Source organism: Bos indicus x Bos taurus, chromosome 16, assembly GCF_003369695.1.
Source record: "Bos indicus x Bos taurus breed Angus x Brahman F1 hybrid chromosome 16, Bos_hybrid_MaternalHap_v2.0, whole genome shotgun sequence".
Classification (NCBI taxonomy): domain Eukaryota; kingdom Metazoa; phylum Chordata; class Mammalia; order Artiodactyla; family Bovidae; genus Bos; species Bos indicus x Bos taurus.
The window spans coordinates 48,900,012-48,912,115 of record NC_040091.1 but is presented as its reverse complement, the minus strand read 5'-3'; the positions used below and the strand labels follow the sequence as shown (position 1 = coordinate 48,912,115).

Here is a 12,104-nt window from a genome sequence, read left to right as displayed (position 1 = left end):
CTCTGTTGGCCACAGGGCTGGGATGGCGGGACTGGAAAGGGGTGGTCCACCGGCTCAGCCAGTGAGGGAGACTCACGTGGGCTTGGCCCGCCGGGTACTCCTTGGCAGCTCACGGTTTGCCTACAGCCTGGCCTTATGCATCCTGCCCCATCCCCGACCCTCTGCTGGGGCCTCCACACTGCCCAGGGTGGCACAGTTCCCCTGCAGCATAGATTCAGCCGCTCCCACCCACAGGCCACACTCCCTCCCACCCACCGGCACCCACATCACAGACTGCACCGCCCAGCACCCACGCTCACCAGGCCCGGCCAGAGAAAGCAGCAAAGCTTGGACACAGGCCCTGCAGCTGCCCTGCCCAGTGCCTGCCCACCTCAGGACATGCACTCACAGGTGAGGACCCGGGCTCTGCAGCCCCTGGTACACATTCCAAGGTCATCCGCATTCTCACACCTCTCCCCCCTCCCACGCTGTGCTCCCTGCTAGGTTCTGCCCTCATAAACTCTCTGACTCTAACCCCCCACCTCCTGAGGCCCCAGTCTGCCCCTGCTTCCCCACAGGGTCTCTGCATCCAGCCCAAGGGTCTGTGGGCACTGCCCCAGCTTCCCCAGGTCAGGGTGCAACCCTCCCGTCCTCCCTGGGCACTGGCAGCCTACAGATACAGGGCTTGGTCTCGGGCACAGGGGTGACCTCCCAGGATGGCCTTGGGCAGGGTGGCCCTTCCTGCTCCCTGTTCAGACTCAGTGGCCCCTTGGGGCTGGGAAGGCACTTTCAGAAACTGCAGCCTGGTTCAGGCCTGGAGGTGACTTGAAAACGTGGCCAGAACTGTCTGTGGTTTGCAGGGACGAGCTCTGCCAAACAGCCTAGCAGTCTCCACCCCTCTGCTGCCTGTGGCTTTGCCAACGAAGCCTTCAGGGGCCCTGGAAGCCTCCCCGCCAAGGAGTCGGGGGACAGCAGGCTGTGGGGCCCTGTGCAGACACCTTGCTATCCCCTCACCGGGGAGACCCAGGCCTGGGGAAGTGTCTGCCCCAAGGCCACTTAGCACACCTGAGGGAGAACCCCAAAGGCAGGCGGGGTGCAGGAAGAGCCTCCCCGTACTGTGGGCACTGTGTGTGCCCTCAGTTGCTCAGTCGTATCCGACTCTTTGCAGCCCCTTGGACTGTAGCCTTTCAGGGCCTCTGTCCATGGGACTCTCCAAACAAGAATGCTGAGGTGGGTTCCCTTTTCCTCCTCCAGGGGCTCTTGCAGTGGGGCTCATCTGACTCCAGACCACCAGGGGTGCAGGCTGACAGCAGAATCCTCCCCACAGTGTCCATCCAAAAGACTCAACAGGCCTGAGGCTGAGGGGAGGAGGAGGAGGGGGCCTGCCTCTCCCCAGGGGCTGGCCCCGGGGCGTCACAGGGGCCCCTCTGCTCGTTGACAGTGACATCATGGCCCCTCAGACGGGGTGTGCTGCTCACCATGGGGAACATTCAAGGCCAGGATCCAGGAGGGACCTCTGGGCAGGAGTCACCCTAGCCCGGAGGAGGAGGGTTTCCCAAAGACCGGGAGTGGGTCTCCATGGGTCTGCCTGGGTGCACTGCATGGCACAGAAAAGAACAGGTGCCCCCAGGCTCGCCGCCCAGCACAGCTCTCTGCAGCTCCATTTCCCACAGTCTGGGGAAGGACAGGGCCCAGTTCCTCATCCCTGAGGGTGAGAAGCAGGCTGGACCAGCCCTCGGCCTCTCTGCCCACCTCTTCCCACCCCAGAGCCTGCTGGGGCGGGGGTAGGGACAAACCCAGGGGGCTCCCAGGTGGAGCCACCAGGAGGTGGAGCACCCAGGACACCAGGCTGCTTCTGCTTCTTTCTCTTGGGCCCAGGCTGGACAAGAGCAGCCAAGGTCAGACGTGAGGCACTCAGGGGCTTTGAGGCTGACAGCAAGATCCTTCCTGCAAATTTTCACTTTAAAAATGGAAACTTTTTCCCCGTTATTTGCAAGGGGCCTTTTACAAGGGAGGGGCGCAGGAAGACTGTGTGCTTTCTGTCTTCTCCCTGCCTCTAAAGCACCTTGAAAGAGTGTTTCAAGTTTTCCCTTGTCTGTTTCAAGGCCTCCCCACCTCCTTAAGCAAAACCACCTTTGAAGACTTCCCAGATCCCTGGGTACCATGATGCGGCACCAACCTGAGAGCTCCCAGCACGCAGGGCCTTCCCACCCTGTATGGAGGAAGAGCTGTCACATCCCTGTGGGTACCTTCTTTATTCTCACTCTCTAGCATTTCCATAACCCTCATTCCAAGCTGCTGAAGGGAGGGGTGCCCGGACCTGTCCCCTGCCTGCCCTGCCAGTCCCAGGAGAGCTCAGAGCACTCCTCCCCTTGCCCAGAGGATCCCAGCAGGCCCCAGGGAGGGGGTCCAGGGCAGCTGTGCTCCAACTGCGCAGCCCGCCTGCAGCTGGCCTGCGTGGGGGAGGGGACAACTGGGGAGGGGCCTAGTCCTACGCTGATCTTCCCATCAATGTCTGCTGAGACCCTAGGGTGGGCTGGGCCCAGAGGGTGCCCCCATTGTGAACCTCAGACAAGGCCACCAGCTCCTCCCCACACCCTGCGGTCTGGGAGTCCTGGAGGAGAAGCGGGGAGGGCCCACACCTCTCACAAAGCAGCAGGGACTTCCAGCAGCCTGGCAGGGGCCAGGCAGTGCCCTTCACCAGGCCCCACCTGGAGCCCCTCATCTGGTGCTCGGCCGCCCTACCCATCCCAGGGCCGTAGGTCAGGTGCTCTGCTGCTGGGGAGGGTCCCTCCACAACCCAAAGGGGCCCTTCAGGGAGAAGGGAGGGTGCCCCTAGAGCAACTGCTTCCTGCTCTGCCTGGGAGAAAGTCCCCAGGAGACCCCTATCTGCTCTGGAAACTTTCCGGCAAAGCCCGGGCCCCCCACAGGGAAGGCAGCCCCCAACAGACCCGGGCTGACAAACCCACATCACTCCCAGGAGACCTGGGGGTTGGCCTGCAGGTGTCAGCTCCCAGGAATTTCAGATACTTGGAATCTGCCCACAGGTGTGCGTGCGTGTGAGTGAGTGTGTGCAGGGGACGCAGCATGTATTTCCCGCCGCGACTGGAAGTTGTGGAATGTGGGTATTTCACCTGCCCCCTTTGACGGAAGCAGACAGGAGGTGGGTGGCCAGGAGGTGAGCACAAGCACCCAAGAGAGCTGCAGACCCCCTGAGGTCCTAGGGACCATACAGTCTGGGGGTACAGAGTTGACGGTGGTAGGCAGAGGGGGTGGTAAGGTCCCAGCAGCCTCATACCAGGCTGTGCAGACCACACTGGGGGTCCTGGCATCAGATCTTTAGAAGACTCTGTGTTGTTACTGCTTTTCAGTCTCTCAATCGTGTCTAACTCTTTGCAGCCCCAGCGACTGCAGCACACCAGGCTTTCCCGTCCTTGACCATCTCCTGGAGTTTGTTTAAACACATGTCCTTTGAGTCGATGACGTGAACAAATGCTACAGATGGAGACTTCAGGAGCCTTGAGCCCAGGCGTCTCCCAGGGAAGGGCTCCAGCATAGTGATGGGCTGGGCTGGGCTAGGCTTTCCTCCTGGGCTGCCTGAAGGAGGCTATCCCCCTCCAGAAGCGGGGTATTCCTCCTGGGCTGCCCGACGCCAGCAGCTCAAGGCACTGTTAGAGATTGCCACAATCCTCCCAAAGCCCTGACAGGCACCCTCCCCTTTGCGTGCTGTTTACCCATTCTGGCAGCTCAGTGAAGACCACTATCTGGTGGACTAGGGGGATCCAGGGAGACAGGAGGGTGTCCCAGCCAAGCCCACCCTGGACCAGCCCCCAGGGACACCCTTCTTTGAGAAGAACCTGCCCCAGAGGAAGGGAGAATACAGGGGACCCGGCGATCAGCAGCCGGGCTGCACTCTTGCATTTGTCCTGAAGCACATCACAACATTCCTGCATCTGTTTCCACTTTCCAGCTCTGAAACTTTACAGGGCAGCAGCCTCGCTCCCTGAGTGGCGGCCCGGACATGTGAGCGTGTCTTCTGGGGAGGGCCCCCCAGGGCTGGCGGGCCGCCCTGCCACATAGCAACGAGGCGTGCAGGAGGGAGGCTGCTCAGAGCCCGCCTGGGCCCACTCCGGGTCTCCAGGGTGGAAAGAAGGGGCTCCCTGCCACAGCCAGGGAGAGAGCCCTGGCCAGGGAAGGTGACCACCAGCCCAGCCCCCAGAGAACAACCCCCACGCAGCCTGCCAGACAAAGCGGCCAGCAGGGAGGGGCAGCCCTGCCTGCGACACCTGTGTCCAGGGCAGCCGGGATCGGGGGGGTGGGTGAGGGCAGTGGATGGCCACCGTTCACTGCCAGATTCCTGGACTCCAGCCCTCTACCCTCTGCCCAGTGGGCACCCACGTGCCCCTTCTCTCCCTGGAGCCAACTGTGCTGGTAGGGGCAACTGTCACTGGCCCCAGGCGCCCCCATCAAGCCCATTCCCCATAGTAAAAAGACCCCACAGAGGAAGTGAGGGCTAATACCCTGCCTCTTGGTTACCATGTCCCTGCCTGTCACACCCCCACCCCCAGGCTCTTCAAGACGGATGGGGGGCCTGAGCCAGGGAACCCAGCTCTGCAGACCAAGAGCAACTCTGCACTGCCCCTGCCCCAGGCAGGGCACCCCCCACCACCACCCGGCAGGCACCAAGTCTTCCCATTTGGGGCAGCACAGCCAGACCTGTGTCCCTGGAGACGGACGTCCACAGCCTCTGCGGCAGAGGGCCCTGGAGGGGATGGTGGCCCAGGGCTCCTCCCCACTGCGGAAGTCCCCTGGGAAGTGGGCTTGGCATCCCGGCCGGACTCAGCTGTGACCACTGAGGGTGCTCAGCCCAGGTCACAGTGCCCAGGGGCCAGCCTCAGCGTAGAGACCCGGGCCCAGGACACGTTCTTTCACCACCTGAGCGCCGGTGACCTCACGGGAGTGGTGCTGGCAAGGGCCCACGATGGGTGGCGAGGGCCCCTTGGCACGCCACACTCGGCAGTATGGAGGCCACTGTAATGGTGGCTGCACTGAGCAGACAGGCCCCCTGGGGCCCATCAGTGCAGGAGTGCAGGGACCCCCTAAACCTAGGCACACCCAGAAGGGTGGGGTGACGGCTGAGGTTAGGAGCGCTGGGCCCAGGAGACTGCTTACCCAGGCAGGTCCTGCCGTCCGCGTGGAGACGGAAGCCGGGCTTGCACTCGCAGAAGTAGGAGCCTGGGGTGTTCACACACCGGTGCTGGCAGCCGCCATTGTGCACCTGGCACTCGTCCACGTCTGGGGGAGGGGGAAGACACGGGGCTGGGGTTAACAGAACCAACACGGTGCCCTCGCGCTGCGCTGGCCCCAGGCAGCAGGTCCGACCCCCTTCTCTCAGGACACCGTCCCTGCCCGGGTGTCGGGACCCCTCCTTCTCAGGCCACGCTGTCCGCCACAGTCCCGAGTCCCTCACCCATGCTTGCTGGAGCAGAGCAGAGAGAAGGCAGGCCAGACTCCAACACCTGGGGCCCACCTGGGAGGAAGAGCCACCTCTAATTCCGCTTAATAACCCCCCGGGTCCACACTACACATTGTGACTGCACCCTCCAGCTCTCACCCATCATCCCCGTGAAAACACCCACCTTTGAGGCGCCCCTCCTAAAGCCCCAGCCACCTGAGCACACCTCTGCAGGGTGTCAGAGGCACAGGGGCAGGGTTTCTCCTGGGAAGTCCCCAGAGCCTGCCCACCAGGTCGTGCCTCCCATGGACAGAAACCCTGACTCCATCCATGCGCTTGTCCCTCCAGGAACAACCAGAGACGACCCTAGGAGGCCTGGCCTCTGCTCCATGCACAAGCCACAACCACCCCGGGAAGAACCCCAGGGTGTCCCTCAAGCCCCAGGGCTGTTCAGAGAGGAGATGAGACCAAGAGAACTCCTCCTTGGAAATATGGTGACTGGGGAGCCCTCCTTGGAATGACACCAGAATGATCAGCAGGTGGAAGATTGAAGGTAAAGTGTTTTCAGCCCCCAGTAGAGCCCCAAGGAGTCTCAGGGTCCAGAGGACCCAGGGCACAGTGGGAGGTCTCAGGACCCAGGGCCCTCCAGTGGGGGAGTCAGCTGAGTAGTGATGGGGGTGGGGACCGTGGGCTGACCCACACCCGCTGGGCAAGGCAGGGTGGGCAGCTGCCACCCAAGGGGTTCAGAAAGGAGACCTCATACCCTCTGAGCTCAGATTCCTCTCTCTGCGACCCCTTCAAGGTCCCCAAAAAGTAAAGCGACTGCATGGCGAACAGCACTGCGCATAAGGTAAGGGCTCAGCAAAGCCTGGGGGAAGAGGCGCCCCACGTGCGCTGTCCGAGAGGGCGGGTGGACTGACTGGGTCTCAGTGTGTCTCAGTGGCCTTGCCGGACAGGACAGAAGGACAGAGGGGCTGTCATTTCCAGACATGGGCCCAGCGGCAGGTGCGCAGCAGACCGACCAACGGGGACACTGGCTCCCAAACCACCTCTCAGCTGGTCACCTCAGATGCTGGCCGTGGGGAGTGGCTGAACCACAGTGGTACTGCACTCTCGAGCCCTCAGGCACCTGGCTAGCGGGGGAGAGCCCACACTAGGGGCCCTGTCTCGAGGGGATGTGCAGGGAGCCAGCAGCCCGGGACCCACAAAGACACCAAACTGACGGGCAGTCTGGGACAGCAGGTGGGGGAGGTGGGGCAGGTAAGCCCGTCACCAGCAGGGCTCCTTCAGGGGCAGCGCTGACGGCTGGGCCCCCCCACCCACATGATCACACTCTCAACGCCCTCCTGTGGCAAGGACGGACATTTAGACTTGAGAGGTGTCCCCAGGCTCCTGCCTAAATCCTGCCAGACCAGCCCCTTGGCACCCGGGAGCCCTTCCCGCCTCCAAAGCTGTCCTGCCCGCGACAGTGACCGTGGTCAGAGGCACAGGCAGGGGGCCATGAGGCCCGGCCAGGCTTCCCAGTGCCCATGGTTTGCTGTCAGCCTGTCCAGATTACCTGGGCCCAGCGGCACAGCTCAAGGCCTCCCCCTCCACCTCCCAGCTTACGGGTAGGCGGGCACTCCTGCTGGGGTCCCTCCAGCTCTGAGATCGAGGCCGCTCTACTGAAACAGCTTACTCAGAAAGCAAGGCAGGACCGAGTGACCGAAACCCAGCTGGCCCCACTCCCAGGCGGGCCACGTGGTGGGAGGTCAGAGCTGCCCTCAGCCACCGCCCATGACCTGGAGCCGCCGACCCAGTGACGACCTTGTGACCGCGACTGCAGTCATGCTGTGACCCGAGGAGCCCAGGCTCAGTTCTTAAGGAGGGTGTGGTCAGCTGAATAACGGGCCCCCCAACCCCGCAAAGAGGATGAGAGCATCGTAATCCTGGAGCCTTACACAACAGAAAGGACTTTGCAGGTGAGATGAGAGATTATCCTGGAGCTTCCAGGTGAGTCCAAGGTCATCACACGGGCCTTACGAGTAAGAGAGGGAGGAGGGCTCCATACAGTGGAATCCTACTCAGCCATAAAAAAAAATAAAAGGAAACAATGCCATTCACAGCAACGTGGATGGACCTAGAAGTGATCATACTAAGTGAAGTAAGTCAGATAGAGAAAGACAAATGACATCTGATATCACTTATACGTGGAATCTGAAAAAAAATACGTCTGAACTTATTTACAAAACAGAAACAGACTCACAGACACAAAAACAAACTCATGGTGACCAAATGGGAAAGGGTGGGAGAGATAAACTAGGAGTTTGGAATTAACATACACATTCGCGCACAGAAAACAGATACCAAGGACCCTCTGTATAGCACGGGGAACTATACTCAATATCTGGTAACAACCTATAGTAGAAAAGAATCTCAAAAAGAGTATATATGATATATGTGTTCAGTAGCTAAATCGTGTCCAACTCTTTGTGACCTCATGGACTGCAGCCCGTCAGGCTCCTCTGTCCATGGGATTTTTCAGGCAAAGAATACTGGAGTGGGGTGCCATGTCCTACTCCAGAGGATTTTCTCCACCCAAGGATTGAACCCCCATCTCCTGTGTCTACTGCATTAGCAATTCTTTACCAGTGAGCCACCTGGGAAGCCATGTGTGTGTGTGTGTGTGTGTGTGTCTGTGTAACCAAACCCCTGGTGAAAGGAATGGCAATCCACTCCAGTATTCTAGCCTGGGAAATCCCACGGAGGGAAGAGCCAGGCAGGCTATAGTCCAGGGAGTCGCAAAGAGTCAGACACGACTGAGCACACGCATTACTTTGCTGTACACCTGAACACTGTAAATCAACTATACTTCCATAAAAAAAAAAAAAATATCTAAAACAACAACAAAAAAAGATGCTGCGCTGCTGGCTTTGAAGGTGGAGGAGGGGCCACAGCCAAGGAGTCCAGGTGCCTCTAGAACCTGGACGTGTGGGAAAGCAAATGCTCCCCCAGAGCCTCCAGGAGGGACCAGGCCTGCCAGTGCCTTCATTTTAGCCCTTCTCAGACTTCCAAGCTCAGAAGTGTAAGGTACCAGAGACCTGGGTGGTTTTCAGCCATCAGCTTGGGATAACATGTCCCACAAGCCACAATAACTGAACACAGAGGGAATAACCATCTAGCAGCCTCTCCAGTGTCATAGAGGCTCAGACAACCCGACCTGAAGTCCAGGTTCCCAAAAGACCACTCTGGCCAGCCTGGCCTCCTGACGCCAGAGGAGAGGGCCACTGTGGTCTTGGGGGAATGGGGGGAGGGAAGGGGGCTGGGGGCACTCCCCTGGGTCCCACGCTGCAGGCTGCCCTCACCTCCATGCCACACACTGCCTCCACCCGGTGACCACGGCTGAGCACTGGCCCCGTGGACCCTGAAACTACCGCAAGTCATCTGTTCTCCTGAGAGACATGGGCCTTGCTCAGTCGTCCTCCGGGCCAGTCTGTGCTGCTCTCCACGCCAGAGGGCACACAGGCAGCCCACCCAGACAGCATGGAGGGGGCCCAGTCCCCACGGCAGCTGAAAAGGAGCTTGGAGGCTTCCTCCTCTGCCATCCTCCCCTTGGAGCATCAGGGGATGAAGTCTGCTCCTTCCAGACAAGCAGGCAGAGCCGCTCCCACCCGCAATAAGGGCTCCAAAGCCTCAGGACAGCCCCAGGCTGCAGCCATCTGGTCTCTGGGAGCAGGCAGGTTGGGGTTCAGCAGGACAGTCTCTGGGGTCTCACTGCTCCCCTCAACTGAGACGTGTGATTAGGGAAGCGGCAGCCTGGGGATGGGTCACACGCTGGCACTCGGGGACACTTCCCTGTACAGACATGGGGCCGTTCCCCTGAGAGCCTATGGGACTTTCTGGGCGATGGTGCCTCTGAGGGCCCATCGCCACACTGATGGGAACCCAGGAGCACACAGCCCCTGCAGAAACCACCCCAGATGAGCCCGTTCTGAAACCTCAGCCACACTTACAGGAAAACCTGAGCCCCTGGGATCCCACCAGAAAGGTCCGCTCAGCACATACCAACTTTGTTATCCTGCTTCCCCCAAACAGGACGCAGGGTCCTCGCCCCGGACAGTCCATCCCATCACCCACAGGCCCTCTCTTGGCCCCTTCACATGCCCATCAGTTCTCAGAACAGAGCGGGCACACCTGACTCCCTAAGCCCAGCCCTGCCGGCCCCTGCTCAGCCCCAGGCCCTTGGACGCTACGGGCCCTCAGCATTTAGTGCCACCAGTGGAGTGACAGTGCCGGCCTAGACCGAGTCACCCAGGGGGAGGGCTGCTTACCCTGTGGGGATGGGGTCTAGCCCCAGAGGGCGAGTGACAAAGCCAGGGGAGACAGCGGACTTTGTCACAGCCCAGCCCTGCTGCTCAGAGATCTGTGTGTCCTCTGGTGGAGAGCAGCAGGGACTGGCCCAGAGGACAGCTGAGCACAGAGATCAGATGCCCTGCACAGAGCCACACTCAGGGGCCTGGGAGGCCGTGAAGGGGAGCCCAATCCTGGCCCTGCTTTAATAGCCCTGCTCTGGACCTGCCTGCTCCTGCCGGACAGACGGCTGCAGCCCAGGGGCAGTACCGCGGGCAGCAATTGCACCAGGGGCTTCAGGGTCCTTGGTGTGGGGAGATGCAGCCTTGCCCCACGCCGGGTGTCCAAGTATCACAGGCGATGACTCACGGCACGCCACACCCCTCGTCACATTCCTGAGGTTGCCAGACTCCAAACTCCATGGAACCCACGATGCTCAGGAGCTTCCTGCAGGAGGCTGGCCCAGCGTGGGTACCAGCGTGGGAGAGGCAGGACAGACCCGGGACAGGGCTGCTGGGGTCCTCCCAGCTGACCCTGCCGCTCACTGGGCTGACCACAGTCCCCAGCCTTGGGGGGCGGGGGTGGGGGGTGACAGGACAGCACCTGCCACATCCACACACAGCCCCCAAGGGGCCAAGGCTCTGGGGACCCTGGAAAAGGAAACTCTACTCCAAGACCCCAAGGGCCTCTCTCTTGGGCCTGCCCTACCCCTCCTGTTTAACCCCCAGAGCTGCTGGTGCTGCAGGGGAAGTGCAGCCCTTGTGCCCACCAGCAAACACAGTTGCTGTACGTTTCTCCTCCCTCTGGTCGAGGGGCTGAAATGCTGTCAGCAGCCCACGCAGCCAGGCCAGAGACGGGTCAGGAATGTCCGACGACTCAGGGCACACGGGACCTGTCCCAGAGGCAGCGGCTGCCTCCCCGTCTGCCCCAACCCCGCTCCCTCCAACCACGGCATCAGCCCCCCGGGATGCAAACTGTGAAGGAGGAAACAAAGGCAGCGCACGCGGGACGGAGCGCATCCAGCCTGCCCCCGCGCAGAGCCCGCCGCTCCCACCTGGCCTCGGGTCGCCGGAGCTCACGGGGTAGCCGGCTTGGCCCAGGTGGCACGGGTAGCAGCCCCTCCACAGGTAGCGGTAGTGCACGCCCGCAACGCGCGCCAGGCTCCCCAGCAGCCCGAGGTACCAGAGAGCCGCCAGCCCGCCGCGCCTCCACGGCGCCTCCATGGCCCATCCGCTCCCTCCTGGCTCCGGGCAGCGCGCACTCGGGTCTCCCAGCTCCGCTCCGCTCGGCGCCGCTGGAGCGGCTCTGGTGGGGCGCGCCCCGCCCCTCGCCTTTCAGTTCTCCGCTTTCCCTCCGCCCCCCGCAGGTAACGGCCAAATTCCCGCCGCAGCCAGGCCCCGCCCCGCCCCGCTCGGCCCCGCCCGGCCCCGCCCCCGACTCTCAGAAAGAGCATGGGCCCCCCTGCGCGCCGCCCGCCCACCCGCTCCGCACATTCCTATGCGCGCGCTCACGCAGCCGGCACACACCCAGACCCACAAGAGCAAGCACCTCCACGCAGACACGTGCACAAGCAGACCCACGTGTGCAAGACGTACACAAGACACCCAGAGTCCTGCACGGACCTGCATGGGCACATCGATATACACGGGCGCTGGCACAGGCGGGATCCCTGAGCCAACAAGTTAAAGAAAACACGCAATATAGAGGTGGATGGAGGCCACCCTGGCAAGGCCCCAGGGCTCCGCAGCTCGACGCAGGTTGCGGAGAGTGGGGAACCGGCGCACTGCGAGGCCACACCGCGGTAGTGGATGTCTTGGGGGTGAAGACTCCCCCAGGCCCCCAGCCCGGTGTCCCTCATCTCTCCACTGGTCCAGGGCCAGTACCTGCGGGAGCCTGGTAAAGCATCACTGCGCCCCTATAGCAGATGGGGGAGGGTCCGAGCCTTCAGGGACAGTGAGCCCCAGGGGTGAGGCTGCCGAATCATGGACACTCCTCCAACCCCAGACTGCTGGGCACAGTTGGTGGTCCCAGATGTGTCAGGCAGCCCTCCTCAGAGGTGGTGGGGTCACACTGGCTGTGCACTCGAGAGACCTGTGCATTCAGGCCTGACGAAGGCTGGGCCCCCAGCCCCCCATCTGGTGTAGGCTTATGCTGATCCCCAATGGCTCACCCATGGCACCCTGCCTGACCCAGCCCTATCCAGAAACTGCTGGCTGTCATTCTTCACAGCCCACCTGTGGGCAGGGTTCAAAGGGGGCAACCTCAAGCTTGTGGAGAAAGGCACTGTCTCGCCTTGTCCGGTCCTGTCTGCAGCCCAGAAGCCAACTCATCCCACTGTCTG

General features: G+C 61.8%; 1 protein-coding gene across 3 annotated transcripts in view; it reads right to left on the bottom strand.

The window, feature by feature from the left end:
• MEGF6 (multiple EGF like domains 6) overlaps positions 1-12,104 on the bottom strand; it is a 100,704-nt gene that overhangs the window by 28,976 nt on the left and 59,624 nt on the right. For 2 of the 3 annotated variants that reach the window (XM_027565115.1, XM_027565117.1), the window contains exon 5: positions 5,152-5,274. In XM_027565115.1, the coding sequence (XP_027420916.1) occupies positions 5,152-5,274 (123 nt within the window). Of the gene's footprint in view, positions 1-5,151; positions 5,275-10,817; positions 11,012-12,104 lie in introns of those variants that run through there. The other variant, XM_027565116.1, reaches the window with a different exon arrangement.